Source organism: Cupressus sempervirens, chromosome 1 (assembly GCF_028749045.1).
Source record: "Cupressus sempervirens isolate cs-2001-9-10 chromosome 1, ASM2874904v1, whole genome shotgun sequence".
Lineage (NCBI taxonomy): Eukaryota > Viridiplantae > Streptophyta > Pinopsida > Cupressales > Cupressaceae > Cupressus > Cupressus sempervirens.
The window spans coordinates 241,040,666-241,065,777 of record NC_143118.1 but is presented as its reverse complement, the minus strand read 5'-3'; the positions used below and the strand labels follow the sequence as shown (position 1 = coordinate 241,065,777).

The window sequence follows — 25,112 nt, the reverse complement described above, 5'->3', positions numbered from 1 at the left end:
ACTTGTCTTTGGAAGGAGATAGTAGTGGAGATGAAAAGGACAGTAAGAAGGTTCGAGCCCTCTAGAAGGACATGATCAGAATGATGAAAGAATTTAAGAATATATAGAAGGAGACAAAGGGAAACGAGCTATGGTGCACAGAATGCAAGACAGAAGGCCACACGAAGGGATCTTGTCTGAAGAACCAGTTTTGTGAGATCTACCAAATTATGGGACATTCCAAAAAAGAATGCCCCTTCAATATGAAAACAAGAGGACATCAACAAGTGTTCCTGACACAGGAGGCTTCCGTGTTAGGAGGGAGCGAAAACACCAACAATGATGGTGCCACTTCAGGTGGGTACAGAAATAATAGAAGAGGGCAAAATAGTAATACCAACAACAATACCAACAATAATAATGGGAGTAGTAGCCGAATTCAGTATGATGCGAACGGCCGCCTAATGGTTCAATGTCGAGCATGCAATTTGTGAGGCCACTTTGCATGGAACTGTACATCAACGAATACACCAAAGTTGTTACGCAGATGGTGTAGTCCTGGAGATCATGAAGATGCCAAGTGCCCGAAGTTAAGAGTGAATTTGATCACCATCGGGATAGACGAAGAGGAGGCTTTGGCAATCACATGGAAACAAGAAAAACTGTACCCTGACCCGACGAAAGAAAAGAAGAGACTGGAGGAAGCGTGGACGAAAATTGAGAAAGCAACACAGACAGAAAAAGCACACTTCAAGGACACCATTGGTACTTCAGCAAGGAAATGTGCGGAATAGAACATCATACGACAGATACTACAAATTGAAGTACCAATCAAAATAAATGATTTGCTGCTCACAATGCCTCAACTCCGATCGACACTCACAGACATCGCTCCAACTGCTAAATTATCAAGAGAACAAGGGAGAAGGAAAGTGGAGCACGTGCAGAGGACCCGATGCTGCTAGCCCTTACATCCAAACGGCACCCGACGGTCGTCAAGATGGGAATTCTGGGAACTGTTCTGACAGACACAATTGTGGACGAAGGGTCTGGTGTGTATGTGTTACCAGAGGATACCTGAAAGAGGTTGGAACAGCCAATGTTGTGGCCACCTACATTCCAGTTGCTAACAGTGGACCAACACGGCATTAAACCTTTTAGTGTCTTGATGGCACAACTAGTGATTATTGGAACATAGTCATTCCTACTCAACATCATCGTCATCCCGCTGAAAAGGAGAGGATACGATGCCATTCTGGGCCGAGGATGGCTCATACAAGCAAAGGTGAAGCATGACTGGAAGAAGAATACACTATCACTCGAAAGTAAAGGGTGAAAATTCATCATTGATTTACGCACGTAAATGGTGGGTGAAGAAGCTCTATCATTTGATTCCGAAGATGAGGATGAAGGGAAGCAGCGAATGGAACCAAATCACGAGGGAGTCCTACGGTTGGAAGGTGGATCGACGGACGATGATTTGGATTCGGTGAATGGATTATTTCACTAGCAGATGAAGGATTATGAGCTATTTCAGAGCTGCAACATACTAACGATAGAAGAAGGGCACAATGGAGATGGATTTCCAAAAAAGTTCACAGAAATAAAAGAAGAGGACACACCGCTGGATGAAACACCTGCCTATGTATTCGGTGAGGGGGAGCTGATCAAATATAACAAAGCCACAATGCAAACCATGAATTTGGGAGATGAGGACGAACCAAAAAACATACTGGTGGGGGATAACTAGGATGCAGTACTAAAAGCAACGGCATTTAAAATATTTTTGGAATACAGAGATGTATTCACTTGGACATATAAGAATCTAAAAGGAGTACCGCCAGAGCTATCTGTTCACCGCATTTCGCTGGTCGAAGGTACAGTGCCTATACGGAAGTGACCTTACAGGATGAATAAGAATTACGCGGCGGGGGTTACAAAAGAAATCAGCTAAATGCTGGAGGCTGGTATTATTTTTAAGGTTCAAACCAGTGAATGGGTGTCACCCATAGTCATATCCCTAAAGAAGGATACCACCCAAATCAGGATATGTGTCGATTTTAGATGCCTCAATGCGATAACAATCAAGGACCCCTTCCCGATACCGTTCATAGACAGCATATTGGAGAAGATAACTGGACATGAGATTTACTCATTTATGGATGGGTTTTTGGGATATAACCAAATTTGCATAGCAGAGGACAAACTAAAAACAACATTTGTGGTAGAAGGCGGGGTGTACTCATACAACCAAATGTCATTTGGCCTATGTAATGCGCCGGCTACGTTCTAGCGGATCATACTGCACATATTAGAAAAAATGCCTCTGAGAAACTTCAAGGCATTCCTGGATAACTGGTTTGTATTGAGAACCGAACACAAACATTTGGCAGCATTGGGCGAATGCATGGAGAGATGTCGAAGGGCGCGACTAGCCTTAAATCCAAAGAAATGCAAATTCATGTTTCCATAGGGGAGATTGCTCGGACATATAGTCTATAAGGAGGGATTGAAAACAGATTCGGACAAAATCAGAGTCATAATGGAAATGCAGCCATCCACAAATGTCATGGAGGTAAAGTCATTCCTCGGACACAGGCTATTATAGAAGATTTATCAAAAACTTTGCCAAAGTATCATACCCACTAGACAGGTCAACATGCAAAGGGGAACCATTCAAATGGGACAAAGAATAGGATGAGTCATTTGAAGGGTTGAAGGTACGATTAGCCATAGCACCTATATTGGCGTACCCAGATTGGAACAAGGAATTTCACATTCACGTGGACGCATCCAACTATGCAATCGAAGCAACTTTGGCGTAGACAGGTAGCCACGGATTAGATCACCTGATATATTTTGCCAGTCGACTCCTGTCAAAAGCAGAACAGAATTACAGTACAACAGAATGGGAAGCCTTAGGAATGGTCTATGCCGTACAGAAGTTCCGTCATTACTTGCTGTTGACACCATTCATATTTTATGTCGACCATCAGGCTCTGTTGTATTTGGTCAATAAACCTATCATCCAAGGAAGAATCAGTCGGTGGTTAATTTTGTTGCAGGAATTCACCTTCAAGATCATTGTACGATCCGGGAAGCATCATGTCAACGCAAACCATCTGTTGTGAATTTAAAACAAATGAATCGGCAAACGGAGTGAATGATGATTTCCCTGATGCACAACTATTTCAAATTGCAGTACTACCAAAATGGTACACGAGTATTGGGGAATACCTATCCACAGGACAGCCACCGAAGGAGATGCCACAAAATGAACGGTGAAAATTAGTAATTAGGAGCCGTACATTTCAACTGATCAATGGATTATTGTACAAGATGGGGCCTGATCACATCCTATGAAGGTGTGTGTTAGAGGAGGAAATACCGAGGGTGTTGAAGGAAGCACATGAGGGTCCAGCAGGAGGGCATATGGGACCTAATACCATAGCGCGGAAAATATTACTGGCAAGACTGTGGTGGCCAATACTGTATGACGCACGCGAATGGGTCGTCGAGTGTGACACTTGCCAAAGGGTCGGGAAGCCGCTAAAGAGAGACTTCATGCTGCTTAACCCCTCACACACACACGAACTCTTTGAAAGATGGGGATTGGACTTCATCGGACCTCTGAAGGTGAGCAAAACTAGAAGGTGTCGATACATTGTCATAGCGATGGAGTATTTGACCAAGTGGGTGGAGGCATACGCACTATCGGATAACTCGACAGTAAGCATAGTGAGATTTATTTATGAGCAAATAATTACCAAGTACGAGATTCCACTGCAGTTGACAAGTGATAGGGGAGGACACTTCGTTAACCATGTTATTCGACTGCTCACTACTGAATTTAAGATTTATCATTCATTATCGAGCCCGTACTACACGAGAGCAAACAGACAGGCCAAGGCTACAAACAAGATCCTGGTAGCAATAATCTACAAGTCATGTGCGGTTGAAGGTGAAGACTGGGAGGAAAAACTGCCCTCTGCCCTTTGGGCATACCGCACGGTGTACAAGGTGACAACGAGACATACACCGTTCCAGTTGATGTTCGGACAGGAGGTAATGGTACCAGCAAAATTCATAATACCGAGCCTGAGGATTGTGCTGGAAAATAAGTCAAGTGACATGGAAAGCCTGAGGGAAAGGTTGCATAATCTGAACAAGCTCAAGGAGAAGCGGCTATTAGCACAACGGGCCACGGAAATGACACAGAACAGGCGCAAAGTGTAGTCGGCAGATTTTGTAGTTTGTAGCCGACGATGTCAGTAACCAGTTTGTAGCGGATAGATTTTGTAGCCGACAAACTCCTTCGGGAAGGTTCAACGGAAAGTATTTATACCTTCTCTGGGATCATTGCAAAGCATCTTATCGCCAGTTATGTAATCTGTTGGCATATGGGAATAAAGGAATATTGTTGTTGTTGTTCCTGTTCATTATCTGTGTGCATTACTTAATTAACCTATGTGGTAAACACAAAGCGTGGCATGATAAACACCTGAAATTGAACAAGTTCCAATTGGGACAGTGGGTGTTGAAGTATGACGGACAAAACGAAATCAAACCACGCAAGTTTAAAGTCAAATGGGTCGGGCCATACCAAATTCGGGAAGTAGGTGACAACGGAGCAATAAAGTTGTGGACATTAGACAGACAAGAAATACCAGAAGCAGTCAACGGTTCAAAGTTAAAAATGTATCATGCCAGAACAACCCCCTTGTCATCGGAGAATGACAAAACTGAGAGGGAAAAATAGCTTGTCGACAAAAAAAATTTGAAAAAAAAAGTCACCGTATGGTAACTAAAGTGCACTTGAAAGGCCCCGTACGGAGATTTCAATAGCCGTATGGTCTTTGTATAAGACCCTCATACCCGTACAGAGAAGGCACTAATAATTTCTTTTACATGCCATACATTTTTTTTACACCGTACAGCATTTGAGAAGTCTTGCCGTCATACGAAAAATCACAAGGATTGTTTTTGCTCACCGTACGAACTTTTAAACAGAGTTTAACATATTATATTCGCATTGTATGAGTTTGTATTGATACGTCTGTATGGCGATTTTATGAAGGGATATCTGATGCGTCTGTACACCGATTTTATGGAAGGATATTTGATGCGTTTGTATGACGATCTTATGAAGGGACCACCGTACGACTTCTTCTAAAAGCCTTATGTCCATACGGACCTTGCAGTTAAGAGCAGCAAAAACGTGTATCTTTGGATGTACGGCTTTTGAAGTAGGGATCTCATTTTTGGTTGATTAGTGTGTGCAAAATTTTGTGAAGAGCAACTGAGTCGGGCTGTTGCCTTTGGCCTTCATCTTCTTGGTTGACAAAGTGGAAACAGTGGTTTAGTGCGCCCTAGAAAAAATCTCCTTACTGTTTATCACATCCGTGGTGCTATTTGGTAGGAGTAACAGTTTCTCTTAACCGTACAATCGTACAAGAATATAAGCCCAACCAGCCATACCCTTGGTATCCAAAAATATTAACAAATTTGCAAGGCATTGAAAGAAAGGGCCGTACGGATCTGTACGCTCTCTAGGGCAGAAAAAGAAATCATGTAGAGAAATAACTGACCTAAGAATATATGGAGTATGCAGGCAAGAGAAAGTGGAAAAAGCAATTGGAAGAATCTACCGCTGAGAAGGGTAGGAAAATGTCGACCGCAAGTAACCAGAATGAAGGCACCAGTAGCAGTAGCAAGTAGAAACGTAAGGCCCAGGCACCTGCAACCACTGAGATCACACCACAAAATATAGCATTTGAAGGCTTGAACGGACTGGACTGTAGAAAGTGGTGGTAGGAAACTCTTGATGACCATGCAGTAAAAGCCAACATCAAAAGGGCACAAGTGGAATGGGCGATTCAGATGCCTATTTTTTGTATCTGGGATTACGAGGGTTTCCTGCGCGCCATGATCGAGACTTATGGCAAGGGCTCTCGGAAGAGCACATTTCAGTACTTGGGAAGAGACTTGGTAGTTTCATTCAAAGCAGCGGATTTCACGCGGGTATTTGGCATACCAGGGCTGCAGGGCGAGAAAGTTCAGCCTAAGAAAATTTTCAAGGAGGTAAAAATGTTTTTGATTAGGCTGGTATGCGGAGACATGGCTGAAGCAGAACAAGAAGCGTTGGCTGAGACATCAAAAGGTAGGGGATTAAAGAAAACAGACATCCAGGAGGGACCATGGCAATGCCTGATGGATTTAGTCAAGAGCAAACTTACGGGATCAAGTAGGGCATCCGATATCTCCTTTCCGCAGGTATCTATGATGAATGGCATAATGAATGGGAAGGTGTATGATTGGGCATTTGTGCTGGTTGAACGTATGCATGAATTTATGACTCTCCAGCATAAGACATTTTATATGCCACATTATGCCATAGGTCTTTTCCTCAATGCTACAACGCAAATGATTCCAGAATATAGGTTGGAGGCGAGACCTAAACCATTAGCTCTCTGGGAACCTCCTATCATGCAGTGGAGACACTTAGACTAAGCCACTGGGCAAAAGGGCTCTGCAGGACAGAAAAGACCTCGGCTTGATATAGGAGGTGATACGCACAGTGGCAGGCAGGAGACATCTTCCAAGAAGAACAACATGGGAGAGGAGGAAGGGGAAGATGATGATGAAGAGGTTGAGATTTGTAATGACCTTGCTCAAATTTGATTCAAAAATGCTGATAAAGGTTCAAGAAAAACAGTTTGCATACAAAGGTCATATGACTGATATAAAATTACAGTTTGCTTTTATGGCTCTTTCCTTCACTTAGAACCAATAAGAATGCTTGCAAGAAGACTCTGAATTGACTAAACAATGACCTAACATGAATGTGCAACTAATTTTGGCAATATACAATGCATACATATGATCTAAACATGACAAATGAACACCTACAACCAACGGGCATTTTTACAAACAGTTGGTATGCAAACTAACTAGCTAATAAATAATGATGTTGACTACTTGCAATATGCAGCTACAACAACTAGTAATTTTGACAAACAATTGGGATGCAAAATTATAACATTATTTATGCCAAAAAGAGAACCTACAGCCAATTGACATTTTTACAAACGTTGGTATGCAAACTAACTAGCTGATAAATAATGATATTGAATTGCTCAAATGATACCAGCAACTATTATCTCCTTAATTGCAATGAAATTTCTAATACAATGCTCATGAAATATGGCCAAGACTCTTGGATTACAAAATGATAATGTTGGTATAATGCACACCTACAGCTGAAACTTATAACACCTAAAATGCAATGCTAACAAAGGAACCTGGTTGTAGATGGCTGTAATAATTTTCTCCAATGCTGCCCTTTCTGCTTTGCTTTTTCCGATCTGCTTTTTTCACTTGCTTTTTTTGGATCTGCTTTTTCTGACTGTTTTTTCGGATTTTCTTTTTCGGATCTGCTTTTTTAGACTGCTTTTCGGAGCTACTTTTTCGGACTGCTTCCAAAAACTCAAACCCTCAGGTAGTCTGAATATACAAATTAAGCTCAACTTGAAATGGCTGGATACCACTTCCAAAGTGCAACCCTTCAGAAGGTCTTTTACTTCTTCAGTTATGCAATCTTTTAAGAGGTATCGTTCTCGAGGATTATGCTGAATATTTGTAGACCTGGATGGTGCCACAAATGCTCAAAGAGAATGGTAGTAGAATCATCAAGTCCCGTCTATCCAAATGAGAGGCCAAGCCCTCTATTTATTTACTTTTCTAAGAAGTTACTAAGGACTTCTAGAAACATCCTTTTCTAAGAAGTTACTAAGAACTTCTAGAAACATCCATTATAAAATCCCATTATAATGCACTTTTATAATAAAATAACTTTATAAAATAAAAAGTGCAACTCAACTTAGAATTATGACATGTAGGCCCAATATAAGAAGTAATGATAAAATATAAATAATATCTCCAAGAGCATAATAAACCATCCAATCCCCAAATAAATGCCAGAATGACTCTCTCATCACAACCACCCGTCTACGAGAGTTCGTGATAGACTGATCCGGCATGCAAAACGATGCCAGTCAAAACGGGGACATTACAAGATTGTCACAGCCACTCCCTTGTTATTTACATGCCCTACACTATCCGCCACTTCCTATTTGGTCCCAGCGGGTCTGCACGTGGCTCATAAACCAAGGTTTGGGCAGACACGGCAGCCGATAGTGATGACTGCAGCAGCCTAGCAAGTGGTTATAGTAGCAACACCTTGGCAGCATGGGGTAAGGCCTCCCCAATTTGACCAACAGTTGGGTTTGCTGTAGGGTTTGCATGGCTGGCACAACCCGTCAGCCGAGAGAGTATACCAGCTCCTGCCGAAACACTTCCGGTAATAGAAACGGTGGCAGCTACCAAAGCGCAACCAGCAGCAGAATCTGTGGCACCTACAACAGAGAGGGTACCTGAGGAGAGAGAGGAGACTACCATGGAGGCACCCAAACTTCCAATATCAGAGATAGCAGAGAGCCAGAATACGCCTGGTGTGCACTTGGACGTAGTGGGTTCGAATGCAGTAGTTACGATGGATGCAGCACTCTTAGTATGACCCGAGCATGATAGGGAGAGTAGAGTGCAGAGGTTGAGTACTTGAGTACGCGATTCCACCATACTCCAATACCTCAGATGGCCTACATGCAGACACCAACGCAGGACAAAATTCCAAAGGGAGACACTCAGCAGGAACAAGTAGCGGAGCCAGTACAGGATGTGGGACTGTCGCATAGTGTTGTAGAGCATATGGCAGAAGCAGTAGAGAGGGCTATGGGTGTGTAGTAGGAACATCCAGTAGCACAGGAGATAGGGATGAGAGAAGCATTTCTTGCTGATGTAGCAGCCCTAGCGACACGGGCTCGCCAGGTTAGCTTCGGCGGAGACTCAGGCGTTGGACTCAGTAGTGAAGGAGTTGGAGGGAGTCATATCTTTCATGAGATTAGGATGCCCAGCTACCTTTATAGTTTGAATTGAGGAGTGGGGATGGCTGGATTTGGAGACTGCAGAGATGCGCCAGGATTGGGCCACGACGAGAGATGCTGGGATGGAGAGCCGAGTTGAGGCTTTGACTCACGAGATAGTGAAGTTATACAGGGAGGTGTATTAAACTCTTCGGAGAAGTCAGGCAGATAAGGTAGCGGTTGAGAGGGCTCGGGAGGAGTTAGCTACGAGGTTAGCCTTAGAGAGGGCCGCCTGGGAATCCGAGAGGACAGCCCTGTTAGACAGACAGAGTCAGCTACAGAAGTTCACAGCGGAAAAGGAACAAGTGGCAGCAGGAAAGGAGAAAGAGTTGGGAGAAATTGCAGAGATGATGCAATCGGCTTTAGAGCTCCACATGCAGGCGGAAGCAGAACTGAAGGTTAGGAAAGAGCAAGTCTACAAGCTATGGATGGAGCTGAAGGAGTTGAGAGCGCAGACGGCCACTACGCCAGGGACACATCCCTCTTTTAGTATTTATGCATTGATGTACTTTGGTTATTTTGAGTTTTTTTGTGTTGTCGTCTGGAGACGACTCTTCTTTTTGGTGGGGATGATGTTATCGGTAAAATTGTAAAACAGTCGACGGGCCCCTTCGGGAACATTCTTGTTATGTAGCCAACGGGCCCTTCGATAATTGTTATGTAGCTGACGGACCCCTTCGGCAAGGTTCTTCGGAAAGTATATATACACCCTCCGAGATCATTGTAATCATCATCATAAGCATAATGTAATGTCTTTGGCATATGCGAATAATAAAAGGAGTACTACTGTTACATGTTTCTGTTCATTGTTTGTATGCATTAATCTATTTACCCCATGAGGTAAACAAAGTTGATATTGGAACCGGCTGAGATCATTGATGTACGGGAAGAAACTACGGAATCACACCATTAAGTAGTATTTGGTACGTTGGAAATACCCGTCGTTGGATGACGCCACGTGGGACTTTCTTGAGAGCAAGGAAACTCTAGGGTAGGAGGACTGTGGTGTCCTCGATTCAAATAAATAAATTATTAAAACCTTTGTTTATGGGCCAATTGATTTAGTATATCTCAGACCCATTTTTATTCGATTGTTTCGGTAAGTATTTTTTATGCTTCCTATCGACACTTAGTTTCCCCCTTTGACAGTCGAATTAGTTGTTGTGGGGATGCGATTTGGATTATTTCATTGTACTGCGAATTCCTGTTGGAGTTCTTGTTTGTTTACCATTTCGGAAGTGAAAGATCTTCAAAATTTGGCTATTCCGATTTCAGTGGGATTCAACCCTCACCCTATTTTGTCTATGTACTACTTGGCTCAGATCTGGCAAATCAGAGCATTATCCTTGTTTGCTAATATCATTGTCTTCTAGAATATATCTTTCAATTTGTATAGTTTGGGAGCAGCAATGTATGTTTTGTGCTTATATTGAGATCTCTGTGATTGATCAACAACTCCATTTATTGAAGGAAGTCTGTCGAATCGCACAGCCTTTCGCCATCCTCTGTACCCCGACTCCCTTCATTCCTCTGTACACCCTCATGCACTATCGTACTACATCTTCTTGCCTCGTACGGCTAACCTAGTCGATCATCACCATACCTCCCTACCTTGCATACCACAAAGTCCATTTTCCCTCCAACACACCCAATACGATCCCCTTCATGTCCACCGTACTGCACCCACCCTCACCGTACGGTAATATTCTTGTCCCACCATACAAAGTACTAACACTATACGGACAACTTTGGCATTGTACGAGCATTTCCAACCTCTATATGAACACCACTTCTACCATATGCATAATAGTTTGTGTGGATAATACAATAAAGGTAGTCTTCACTCCCTGTGAGCCGTCAAGAACATTACAAGGAGTGAATATCCTAGGGCATAGCTGTTTTAACAATTGTTTACACTTTACCCTGATCTTCATAGGGAGACACCACCATTCATCTGCCTTCCATATCTCTAAAACCATACTTCTGCTTAAAAACCACTTCAATACCTAATTGAAAATTTCAACAAATATTGCAAAACTAAATCATATTGAGCTTATAGATAACATGGAAAATGCAAAATTATAATGAAGCTCATGAGAACAGTTTACATTGTACAAATGTTTATAAGGTTGCATTCTTGTACTAATTCTCCTGCAGAAACTGACTCCAAACAATTACTCAACTAACAAACATTTATTTTATGACTTATATTCATTTAATTTATTTATTTATCCAAATTATACAATATTGATGTTATATAAACTCACACAAAGATAAAAGAAATACTGAAACATACCGCAATCATGATTGTACATTGATGAAAGCATGTAAACAGCACTTCCCACTGCTGATTCAGCTGAAATAGATGCAGATGCTGCTGCAAGGAGATCTGAATAGTATCCAGTTCCGTCAATCATCTCAATTCGGAAAACATTTACACGGATGCGAGCTAGCACACTTAAGTACCATTCTTTTGTAAGAACTGACATTTTGTCAAAGCAACAAACTTACAAAGTGCACACATGCTTCAAAAGAATTTTCTTGGAAAACTTCAACCAACAAATAGATAATGAACATTGTAATCAAAGCCCAACAGTTCAGAGGATACAAGTCAACAGTTCAGGATGAATACCACTGTTCTTCAAGGTAAAGACCAATAATTCAAACTCATCTCCTCCCTGGAAAATAATTAAAACACATGAGAGCTCACAGAACTAAACTGCTTTTTCCAATTTGAAGCCTTTTATGTACTGAGGCACCTTATATGTGGATGGTGATTTATACAAGATGGTCTACTTCTATCCTATGTGCAGATAATATCTTCTCATACACAGCAGAAACTACTTACCTGCAAACAAACAAATCCAGACCAACTAAAGAAATGGGATTGGTTTCATTATCATCATACGCATGAACCATTTGCATTCTCATTCAACAGAGAGATTTCTCATGTCATCTTCTAGGAAGTATACATAAAGAATTGATCACACTTGTTTTGGCTGAGCACAACTGTAAAACATAACTGTATGTAAGTTGTAACAAACCATATACAACAAATTTGATAGGCCTAAAGACAGTCACAATAAGATTTCTAAGAGACTGAGTACGTTACAAATTCGACTCTACTCATCAAAGAGAATCAAGCAGTCTTGAATTTTTGAAAAGCTATTGCAAAGTTTCTTCCAAGTACTAAGACTTTTATTTTTTCTTCATCTTGTCAAGTTCTTCTTCACTCCAAGTAAATATGCTTCAAAAAAAATCAAAATAAGCATTATAACATAATTATAATCCTATATTACAATTGATGATGTGCATTCTATTACAGCTTCAGTGAGCTTATGAGTGAAGGATTGTGTACTTGGGGACATCACAAATTTTGGATCAAAGTCAGTTAAGTTATATGCCCCCACTATCATGGTAGCACATGCATCCCTATCCACACAGAGTAGGTGTAGAAAGATTATGGGATGGTGTCATATGTAAATCTGCAAATTGCTGACTTCAAAACCCAACTTTAAATGGTGTACCTATTTAAAGCATGTTTTTTATACATGTTTATTAAGTCGATATATAGTGGAATTGAAAACTCCATCTTTTGTTTTAACTCTTCACTATTTATAATTTTTCCAATATATATCTTTCCAAAAGTTTCTTCCATGCCTTTGCCAAGTAATAGTTGAGTGCCTCTCATATTGATATTTTTGAACTTCTCTGATTCCAAGCATAATTCATGATTTTGAACCTAAGTAATATAAACATGATTGAAAAACTCAGACTCAGCTGGCCTAAAAAAATTTAAAGCTCAGGGCTCACCAAAAACCTCAAGATAAGATCGGCAATATCTTGGCAAATTTATTGAACACTTTCAAATACATAAAATTAAAAATATTCTTCAAAACCACACATATTACTAATTTGTTGAACATCTCACCAATTTCTGTCGTTTATAAATCAAAACTAGAGTATATAACTAGTGGGGGTTTGGAAGTGGAGACCCTTGTGGGTTCGAGGGGCAGTAATAAAATGCACAAAGTGTTCAATTGCGACAAACATGAAGATAGAAGAGGTAAAATTTATGTTTAGAGAAAATGAGAAAAGAGAGTGGAGATCATCACCAATGAAAATCACATTTTCTTAATTACACAAAAGAGAAACTAAATTACATGAATTTAGACAAGTTTTTAGGGAGAAATGGTGACTTTTTGCATTTACTGGGAAGTTTCTTAACCAAAAATTGCCGCAAGTTTTAAAAAAACTTGTCATGAGTGACTCACCTAGCGAATTGGCTCACAAGTACTCATGAGTACTTGATGAGTCTTGCAACAATGATAACACACAAAAATATAAATATAAAAAAAACACTACCACAATTGATGTTTAACATCTAACCTACTTCAGATTAGTTTTCATCCTTGCTGATACCATTCAGACATAAAAGTTGACTCAGCAGGCAGATTGTACGAAACTGAAATACAAGCAACAATGGTAGTAGAATTGATGACCATCCAAAAGTAGTTTGAGCATTTGTTCCACAAAGAATTAGCAAAACATGATGTGCATGGACACCACTACAAATACCTATTGTATGCAAATACCTCAGAAATCAACAAAGCTATTGAGGAGAGTTTTTCTTTTTTCTTTTTTTTTTTGGCAGTCCAATAAGAAAGGTATTTGAGCCAGCGGCTCTAGGGAACTCTAGACCCTCATAAAGTACGCATACCAATAGAATATAAGTATGATGAATATCATATGGTTGATATTCCTTCTCAAATCATACTTCAGATGGTATTGAAAGATAACATTTAATTTGATGGATATATGTTGATATCCTTAAATATGTCATTCCAATAATATCATATTGAGATGATATTTCTCTATATGCTTGAGAACATAATGTGTTCTATAACAATCTTCCCTAGCTAAGAGGGAGTGTTAATGTTGTAGCTTCAGTCGGATTGAATTGGCCTAGAGATAATCTTTCTTTGGTTAATCATCAACTAGACAAACTCTCATATATATATATATATATATATATATATATATATATATATATATATATATATATATATATATATATATATATATATATATATATATATATATATATATATATATATATATATATTTATTATATGGGTATGTTTATATATTATTATTGTCTAATGATTATTAACTTAATAATTACCATAGAGACATGTCTCCTCTACTTATAATTATATTTGCAACACATAGAAAGAATGGATAGTGCTATTACATTTGCAGTGATCCTATACCTTTTAACGCATATGACCCTCAAACTCTCAAAATTTGAAATTTCAATTGCTGTGATTGTTATGTTCAGGTATCAAAAGAGTTTAGGCTTAAGATTCGGGAATCGTAGTTGACTCGCCTTGGCTGCCTGAGGACTTGTGCGGTGGGTAAGTCTTGTTGAGTACTCGACAAGTCTTGAACCTATAATAGTTAAGTTTAATCCATTGTCACATCTAAATGGACATCAAACATCAACGTCTATTAGAAATCACATTCTTAAACAATTCTTGTGGTATAAAATTTGTTTTAGTAAGATAGAGGCTCTGTGTGATCAAACCAACATACAAATTAAAAGTGACAATCTAAATAGGAGTATACTGTGTGTTGGTTATGATTTGTGTCAATGTAAACACTTGAGTTATTATTTATGTTCAACACAACACCTTAAGGAAGACCCCATTGATTTAATAGAGCGAGATTTTAGATACTTCATTCAATCAGTCTACAATTACCCTACCTAACTAGAAGTTATGGTTTTATTCTTAAGTTTGACAACTAGAGTGCTTGGAAAAAAAATATAGCTCTAGGGTACAAGATTTACAAGTCTATGCACCAGTAGGTCCCTCTCTTCCTTGCTTTTTCCCAAGTCACAAAGATTGTAACTTCTCATTATCAAGATCATGTGGTTTGCACCATCGACACATTAAACATGGACTACTAGCATGATTCACTCTCATACAAACTTTTGCTTCGTGTGATCCTCGTCGATCTTCACTTCTTTTGTCATTTTCCTAAATAATCTTACATTAAGTAGATGAGCTTAATCAATTGCGATGCTTTCTGATGACTCCCCACAACAACACTACATGCCATAATTCCTCGCAAGCAAAGATTGTAACTTCCCTGTCTATCTATATCAAATTGACATTTGGAAATCATTACTTAAGGAAGTTCCTATTATTAAGATCTTGTGATCACATCGTCAAAACATTAAACATGGAATACTAGCATGATTCACTCATATACAAACTTTTACTTTGCGTAATTTCCCTCAATCTTCACTTATTTTTTTATTTTTCCAAATAATCTTACATTAAGTAGATGAGCTTAATTAGCTGCAATGCTTTCCGACAATGACTCCCTGCGACGACACTACCTACTACCATTCCTCGTGACATCACTCTTTGGCATGGATGGATGTGGTTGTTATCCCTACAATTGTGATCGTCCTTGGTGCCTGGGTCGTCATTGTGTGTTTTCTCTTTTGTTGCTCTCGCTTTCTTTGTTTGAATTTTGTCTGTTTTCTTCGTTCCTCTCCCAATTGCGTTCACTCTTCCTTTGCATTGTGCTTTTCTTGGTTGGGGTTGTCTTCTTCCCTATGTTCGGCCTGTGTGCTTCGTTTGAATCTATTGGCTTGCTTAGGGCTTGTCTTTTCCTGGTGGTGTTGTGTCTATCTTTTTGCCTTTGACTTTGTTTACATCCTCCCAACATGGTGTGGTTCGAGCTCTCCCAAAGCATTGTTTCTCTACCAGGCTTCCCAATGTGGTATGGTTCGAACCTTACTTCATTTATCTCTTCGTCTATTGTGTGGCATCATGTGGTTGGGCCATATTATTTCACCCACCTTCTAGTCTCTACATTTTGTCCTCTATTGGAGCTCTTGGAGTTCGTTGTTGGTGTCTAGCTTTAGTCTTAGCACATTTTTCCTAGTCTTACTATAAGGGTTGCATTTCCCTGTGGCTTTTCACTTTTGTTCCCTGTTGTGGTTTCTACTTGCTCTTTCCTCCTTTTGCATGGGTCTTCCATCTCTGTTATCTTTGATTTCTTCAAATGATGCTCTTTGTCATTTCTAGTCTCACTCTCTATTGAGATGTCTCTCTTATGGCCTGTCATGGAGCCCTTCGATGCAGGTTTTCCCTTAACACCTTTGCAGATGTACCAATGCAAAGAGTGTGAGGGGATGGCATTCTTAGAGTTATTGGATCAGGTGGATAGGCTGGAAACTAAAAATCAACACCTCAGAGTTATGGTCAATGCCTTGTCTGTGAAGTTCCTTGGCTTTTCAATAGATTGCATTCCTTGGAAATAGAATTACATTGATACAAAATAGCATTTGTGTGAACCAAGCTCTACTAGCAGACACCTGCAAAATATCAGAATCGAGATAGTTAGTCTCAAACAATTGATTGACTTAAGCTCACAACAAGCTATAGACATTAAACATATCAAGAAGAAACAACACAAATTAGACAATAAACAGAATTCGCTGCAAACCGAAACTGAGTCTTAGCAAAAATCCTAGGCACCAGTTTGCAATAGTGTAGATGCCCACCCTTCTATTGCGGTGTTGGAAGCTTTGATCCGCTCTAAATTAGTGAATGAAAGAGCTACATGATCAAGAGAGATCAATTTGAAAGTTTGTGGCTTGCTACCCATCACCATTGACCCTCTAGACATAGCCTATGCATTCCTTTGTGACCAACATGCACTTCTTGACATTTCTCTTGATAGGGCCTGGATGGGATATTATTCCTAGGATTCCACAACTCCTCTAATAGACTTTGCGAGCTCAGTGCATGCAGGAAACTCTTTCCTCTACCCTGAAAGATTTTTCTCAATGAGGATCTTACTAAATCATAGTTAATAGAACTTAAATAGGCTCTTGCTCTATAGCCACTACTCATCAGGACAGCAAATGGGTTGTGATTAGGTGTAATATCCATGTCTTAATTAGGATTTAATTAATAATAAAAATAAATTAATATGCAAACAGACATCTATTATAACAAATATAAGTTAGCAATATTTAAATAATAATAATTCAAATGAAATTAAATAGATTAATTTATCAAAATACAATATAATAATTGATATATTAATTTACAATAATCAAGTTATAATCAGCTCTCACTATTAATGTCATTACTATGAGAGCAATAAATTAAAAGTATTGAAATAATATATGCAATCAATAATAATTTATAGCACTATAGCATGAAGGCCAAAACATTCGTATTAAGGTTTCAACTTAGGTAGTCAATGGCGATGATAATAAGCAAATGGGAAAACTTGATAACATTACAATGATGATTAACTATGTAATAAGGGCATGTGACTTGTCACTTCATTTTCTAAGATATAAGACAACAATGTTCTAACGGTGGAGAAGACACAGAAAATACCATATCAAATAAACAAAATGATTCAAAAGGTGGCAGATATGAGTGGAAATGGAGATGAAGATAGGGAGAATTGAATCAACGGTAAAAACCTTATTCATCACATCAATAAACTTACGACATCACTGGAGCAAAGCGTAGGAAGGATATGAATCAATGAGCAAGACAAAACTTGAACAGTCAGTGTCTTATATGACATTATTCAACACCGATAATTAATAAGATAGGGAGAGATCAGCGTAGCAATAGAGGACATTCATCGACCATGGGAAAGATATAATAAACGATAAGTCACACAGAGAACATACAGTCAGCAGTTAAACCATATAGCCAGGGATAACAGAACAGACAAATGTCAGCATAGCATCCAAAACCACAGTCCAATCAGAACTTACAATCGAACCCAGTCAGCAGCGTATAAAATGGGAAAGGAATGGGGAAGAGCGTCAGAATTATTACAAAACAACATTCTATAATATTCAACAATTTTACTACAGTAAGCAGTCCCATTGCAACCAACTGTACAAGGGAAACATATTGTGAATACCAAATTAATTTTAAAAATTACATATTGGAGCATGGCATAAGCTATATCAGCATAGAAGATTAAGTAATGAATTGAATGAACAGCTACGTTAGCTGATTCGATAAAAGCCATGTCAACATGCAGCGAATTCCATTAAAAAAAATGTTTCAGGATCATCATGGGAGGGAGAGGAAATACTTAGGCAGAGCTTCATTGACTGTACAACCAGTGGTAACATTAAGAACTTGACTGCAAAGGATATCCTCAACTCCAGATTAGGAACAAACCCCAAATGAATGCAAGGAGAGGCAGAGAAAAGGACGTATAGTATTGAATTGAACTAGTGCTTCCAATCTGTTTAGTGCCTGGATAATATTACAGTCAGCAGTTGCATATGATATGAGGAAGACTATCAAATTATACAGAAGTTAAGAATTGAAAATAATATTTTTAAGCTTATGAAACTTTCAAGCATCAAATCATTGATATTAGTAAGGGAATAATTGGGATGCATGAAGCCAAGTCTGAAACTACTGCTGATAATCGATTAACCAGCAAACAACTAAATAATATCAACCATAATATCAGTTGAAGACTTAGAACCTATTCATGAGTGACCTTCCTAATTACAAGTTATAAGAAGGACATCGTAATACTCCAATAGCATATCGAAACCATTAACCATGCGCCAAGTTCTACCACATAAGTTGTAAGTAAGATCATATACTATCAATCAATAAGTTTATGGTAATAGTCCCAACCAATATGGAGGGATATTACAGCTATGCAGAGGTTCATATTAAATTACATAAATATTGGTTGACTGAACCTAAAATAGCAATTGGCAACAAACTCAATATCTATGGCTTCATTCAAGTATAATATTTAGAAAGGGCATGTAAGAGAAGACAAATTGATGCCTGATATTCCAAGGTTTCCAAGCAAGGGACATTCCATTAGGAACCTTCAAGTGGTGATTTGTGACATCTTTCCTCCTAGTTGTGAGTCTAGGCCTGTAGTTGCGGCTATGAAGTAAAGCGATAGGTGTCAGGGTATGAGGGATATCCCTGTGACTCAAGCTCTTCAAGTTAGCAGCTGGAACTGTAATGTTTTGGCTTGGTCCTCCCTAGTCTTCTCCTTGATGCTATAGATTCCTTTGATTTGGTGTTCCTTCTAAGGACTCGTAAGAGTCATGTTCACCCTCTTCCCACATTTGCTAGCTTCCACTACTTGTCATCTTTAAGACATGAGACTACGAGCTCTAGTGGAGTTCGCGGCCCCTGGGTGTTGCTTGTCTTGTCAAGGGCAGGATTTGAGATACAGTCTTCATCGTCCTTTCGGATGCCTCAGCTAGATTCATGTGGGTATGTCTATGTCGTGTTTCCACACATGGCAGGGATATCTATTTTGGGTTCTATTAATTTCCATTGGCATCCTCTTATGCTATCCACTGTATTCATGAGGGGGGCCCCTTCTCTAACCTTTCTAACAACATTATTCAGTTTTCTACGATTGGAGATGTTCTCCTCAAGGACTTCAATGCCAAAATTCAGATAGCATAGACTCCCCTTCATTCGAAGGTTGCAGATTTCTTATGCATTCAAGACTTGGATCTGGTCCAATTGGGGTTCCACAAATCTTCAGAGGATGCAGATGGTCCCCTGACCAAGTACAATAGACATCTTTAACAAATAAGTGAGTCTTTGGACCTAATGTTTATGAATGGGTTATCTTGCTTCCCAAGTTCACACCTTTTCACACGTAGGCCTCTTGGTGGTGTGTAATATCCCCAATAGATATTTACCCAGTTTCTAACTCATGATAATTTTTTAGAACATAAACATAGGTAGATGCATTATGAACCAACAATATAAACCAGTAGATTCTCGTCAAATACCTTAAAACGTGTTATTGCATTATACAATAGCAATACAATAGCTATTAGTCAAAGTCCAATCTTAAACACAATTTTACAGTCAGATTGGAATACTAAGAAAAGAGCCCATAAGCACACGCTAGACACCTAATGTGACATCTCCACAGACAATGGGTTTGCATCCACTGTCTACCAGCATGAGGGTTGATGTCCTCACGCTGGATGAAAGCTGAAGCTTTCTGAATAACTCTCACAAGAGAGAAACTGAGATTTGAATCATAAACCAAGCATGCCAAATGAATGAGCCTCTTCTCCTTTTAATCCTCACAGCTATGACTCTTCGACTCCCTTCTTGTCTTTCGTCTTATCCCTCCTTGTCACTTTTAGCCCACTTCATAATATTAAATTGACCTTTCACACTCTCATAGTCAATTTTAATATTATATGAATGTCTTTAAAATTCTTAATGTCCCATAAAGGGGACATTACATGGTGGTGCAAGTGTCACCATTTACACTCTTTCCTAACAACCCTTCATCCCCTCCATTAGGCACTTCTCCATCTCTCCCCTCCCTCTATCCAACCATGTCTGCTTTGTCTCTCCATCCTCTTCACCCCTCCATGCCCCACACAACATTATTCTTGTAGAGTTTAGGGCTTGTGGCTATTTTCAATCTGCTTTGGTATCTTCATCGCCTTCAGGGATTCACTGATTCTTCAAAGAGGCATCAAAAAATCCTTATCTAGCCTATTGCTCTTCAGAGGTAATAGTTACTTGCACCATCACTTTTGGTCAGGCTTGTGGTTGGTTTGCAGAGGCCTTTTCCCTTTCTTAGAACATTGGGATTAGTATGGATAGCCTTTCCCCTTTCCAATAATCACTTAATGCACCTCCACATATTCTCCCTCCCCACCAGGAGCTAAATGGGTACATCAGAGATGACATTTATAGGTAATTCATACATACTGTTTGAATCAACCCCTACAGGCGTCTTCTCCCTAAGACGGCCTTTTATGTGAAGCACTTTTTGCAATTTAAGGATAGACTCATGTCCACCGTTCCTACCTTTCCCTCCACTAGCTCCATTCTCTCAAGATCCCTCTTGGATCCATTAGGTTGGATTCCCATTGACTTTGTTGCGAGACTGTTCACCTTCAAAATAGAGAGCACAAGATTTGTCAACTTTGTAGCATTGGTGACATTGAGTTTGAGTTGCACTCCATTTTTTGTTGTCCTCTATACTATGAGATCATAGGGAGGTTCTACTACCTTTACAGAGAAGCACATTTTCTCTCCACCTTCTTCAGATATACTGAGTAGTGATGCCTTGCCCTTTATTTTCAAGAAGCCCTTAGGTTGTGTGAAAACACTCCTGCACCGACATCCCCACCTTGCTAGCTCATTGCCTCCTTCACTAGGACTCAGAGCGTGGTACCAAGCAATGCTTTCCATCGCCCCATTTTCCAAATCTATGAGATCCAAGACAACATCTTATTCAATATAGCCCTCCTACCCCAAGATCACTACGAGGAGGTCCAAGAATCTGACGTCCTATTGATTATCATTTGGTTTGGAGGTTATTCATGTTTTTTTAGAACTCTTAAGTGGATTCAAGAGGGTTCTATCTTTCCTCCATTTCTTTCTCTCTTCTTTTGTTTCTACATATGTTATTGTTTCTTCTTTGGAAACCATTTGGTGTCCTGTTGTGGCTAGCCCCCCTATTGTACTTGGTAGTGCCTTTGACCCTTGTTGGTCTTTTGTTGGACATTAGTAAATTTATCATATCTATTTATTCTTGACAATGGTTGTTTTCATTATGCCTACACATAATCAATTTCACTGAACTCACTCCTTGCATCTCTTTTTGTAGTCATTCTTCTTTTTGCAACACTCCTCCAATAGCTCTCAAAGAACTGTGCAAGGCTCATTTGTAGTTATATCCTTCTGTGATCAAATTCTTTATGCCAACAAAGGATTTCTAGTCCTTTCCTTGGCACTTCTCTTCTCTTCTTGTTTCTTGCTTGCTTTTCTCGGACACCATTTGGTGCTCTTGCTTCTCTTTGTCATCGTGTTGTAAGCTCTCAACCCTATAGACCCTTTTTGCAGTCTTTTGTTGGACATTAATAATAGTAGCTTATCTTATCTAGGTCATTTGTTTTTGTCTCTTTCATTCAACTTGCTACTACCATTGTTCGCCCTCTCATCTTCTAATAGAATGAATCTTCTAAACAAAAAATGAGGCAAATGAAATAACATTATCTTGTTTGATGCACCTATATGTGATCTCTTGCAATGTTAGATGTGTATCTTTTACTCAGTTAAAAAATTCAATAGCAATATCTATTAAATAAAACTTAGATCACTTTGGAGTTTTACTCTTTCTAGTAGTTGATTCTTTTATCAAATGGCCAATCAATTCATTAATTTACATCACATGAATCACTCAAAGAAAATTCCATATCCATGGAAATGTATATTTTCTTCATTGAAAATTGGTTTTCTCAATAAATGGAGAGGACTTCCAAAATTAGAAATACACATCAATTTATTGACAAATGATTGTTCTTGTATCAATTTAATATAATGAACTATACATAATTGTCCACAACTTATCATCAGCTATAATTTTATTAATTTAAATATGACTAAGCACATTGCCAATTGTTTATTCATAACTTTTTGTAAAACATGCATTCTCGTTCACACTTCACATACATAAATATACATCAGAAAACTTGTAGAAATGACTACCTAGATTCTCAAATGGTTGATATTTTAGCTCAATAAAACTAAAAGATGTGAACCCATGCTGGATACATGGAGTGCATTACCTATTGTATTAAGCCGTATTCAAAATGTGGAAATGGTTAAACCAAACAATTAAACTCATTCATAGTTGACAAGAGTGCTCATTAATTAGATTAACCCATTCATGTCTTGAATCTAGAAACAAGAAATTAAAATTACCTTGGACAAGAAACCATTTGGAAAATTTGCTGGTTGAAGAATATCAAGGCTATCTGCAGATGCCATGCCAGATATAACCATACAAGCAAGGCGCTTTATCAGCAATGGATACTTCAACCCTTTCTTCCTGAAAAGGGGATACCAAAAGAACAATTTGAAAATTTCCATACATTAGTAATTTGACTTATATTGAAGTGCTACATGAAAAGATTCAGATCAAAAAAATGTCAAAAGAAAATAGAAGACATGAGGAATTTAGTTCTAAGATCTCATATTTGAAGCTGATCTTGAATAGCATGATAACTAAGTTAACAAGCCCTGCCTAATATTAGATAAAATAAAGTTAGAAACATCAATACAGATAACCACTTAAGTTTTCTTCATAGTATGCATATGTTCCACCTAAATCAGAAGCATGTTAGAATTTTGTTTCACAGTTTTTGTCATATAATCAGGTTGAAAACCTATAAAAAGCAGCAGCTTAAAATGTGATGATACCATTTTCTCTCCAATTTCTTATATGCTATCAAAGCCATTATCAATCATGCTGGTCTAAACTGGAGGAAGCTGGTTAAAGTAATTTCCTGATTTATTGAGCCTTGGTAAAATTTCATTTTTTCCATTAAAACAGCAGTGGATTTCTGTCCATATTTTAGACAGATATGTTGGTTGAGAACTGCATTTGTAGCAATTTGTGTTTTCAAATGCCAAAGAGAAGATCTTCAATATGATATGCTATATTCTAGAGTCCTAAGAAATGAGAAGGGGTTGAAAACAGCTCAAAATCAGGCAATGTAAATATTCCGAGGGCATGTTAGATCTAAATTCAGAGAGTTTTATACATATTATACTTTTAGGTGTGTCGTAAATTGTAACTTTTTACAATTTCACACTCCTTTTGGGCCCTTACCTTAATGTGTTTCCTCATAACTCTTTCCAAGCCTATTTCTAACCCCTAGACTACCTAACTGTAGTCGTATGTTCATGACATGATCAAATTATGTGTCCCATGTTTGTTGATGTCAGTTTTGTACCACTACATAACATATAACAATTGAATACTTGATACGGAATATCAAACACTCAACCCTCTCTTGAGAAGTAAATACTCATGAAGAACATGAGAAAAACTCCAAGGTTCCTTACACCTGTGGATACTAACTTAGTTATATTAATATGATTTGTTGGTTAATCACGTAGGCGGGCTTACGTTATTCATTTAAGGATGTTGGACTTTTTCTATGATGGTGATGAATCTAGCTTTGCAATGTATACTAGCCCTAAATGATGTTGATGGTGATGATGATGGAGGGTATGTCTACTAATGATGCTTCTCCTTTTCTAACTTTCTAAGAATGAACTCCAACTACTTAATTACTTCTTGTTTTACCTCTACTCCTATGAATGGAAAGATTAGCAAATGGACCGGAATCAAATCTGATGAAAGCTTACCAGCAGCTCTACCTCCACAGATGCAATGATTCAAGGGAAAAAAGTCTAGATTACCATGCAAGGCTACCTAACAAGCCGCTAGGATGCTAGTGGCCTAGTTTATGGATCCCTCTCAAACATCCACTAATATCACCATACAACTATCCATCTATTCTTACTCTTGCTTAACAACTTTCTTGAAATAAAATCTATTTTAACAACTTCAATGAAATTTAACTCTAACTATTGGAAGTAGAAACTATGCAATAACACCAAGGGTCCCTAATCACCATGCAAGTCACAACAATGATAATAGAAGCAATTTTGGTATTATCTTGAGCAACAATTTTCTTCAACCCTTTTTAACTTTAACTATTGGAAGTAGAAACCATACAATAACACCAAGTGTCCCTAATCACCATGCAAGCCACAACAATGATAAGAGAAGCAATTTTGGTATTATCTTAAGCAACAATTTTCTTCAACCCTTTACAAATAAGAGCAAATGGTCTTCTATAGGGGCCAAAATTACAACCAACGATAGAGATTAAGAGGCAAAATCAATGATCCAGATCAAATCCCAGAAACCCTAATTAGGGTTGCCACCCCATCGGCCAATGAGAAGATGCCACCTCATTAATGGACCAATGAAAAAAAAAAAAAAAGTGGCAACCAATGAGAAGGCACCAAAATGGTAGCCAATTAGAATTAGACGCCTATCCTACCCAAGAAGAAAGGAGAATTTGCCACTTGGGCTTACAACAAATGATCTTCTAATATAATTCTACCCTTTTCTTTCATCTTCTTAGCCAATGCAATAAACTTGGCTAGCCTGTCGTTAATTTCTTTCATGGGAGGGCAAGGCATGTGCTTCAACTTGAGCTCGGCTGAATTCATCATGTTGCTTGTTGTTTGCAATGTC

General features: G+C 38.7%; 1 protein-coding gene across 4 annotated transcripts in view; it reads right to left on the bottom strand.

Annotated features, from left to right (window-relative positions):
• Nucleotides 1-25,112, bottom strand: part of LOC149577058 (histone-lysine N-methyltransferase ATXR4-like) — a 237,839-nt gene that overhangs the window by 33,997 nt on the left and 178,730 nt on the right. For all 4 annotated transcript variants that reach the window (XM_089821834.1, XM_089821841.1, XM_089821858.1 and 1 more), the window contains 3 exons: nt 22,760-22,886; nt 11,569-11,638; nt 11,257-11,442 (listed from right to left, as the gene is read on the bottom strand). In XM_089821834.1, coding sequence (XP_089677960.1) covers nt 11,257-11,442; nt 11,569-11,638; nt 22,760-22,886 — 383 coding nt within the window. The remainder of the gene's footprint in view (nt 1-11,256; nt 11,443-11,568; nt 11,639-22,759; nt 22,887-25,112) is intronic.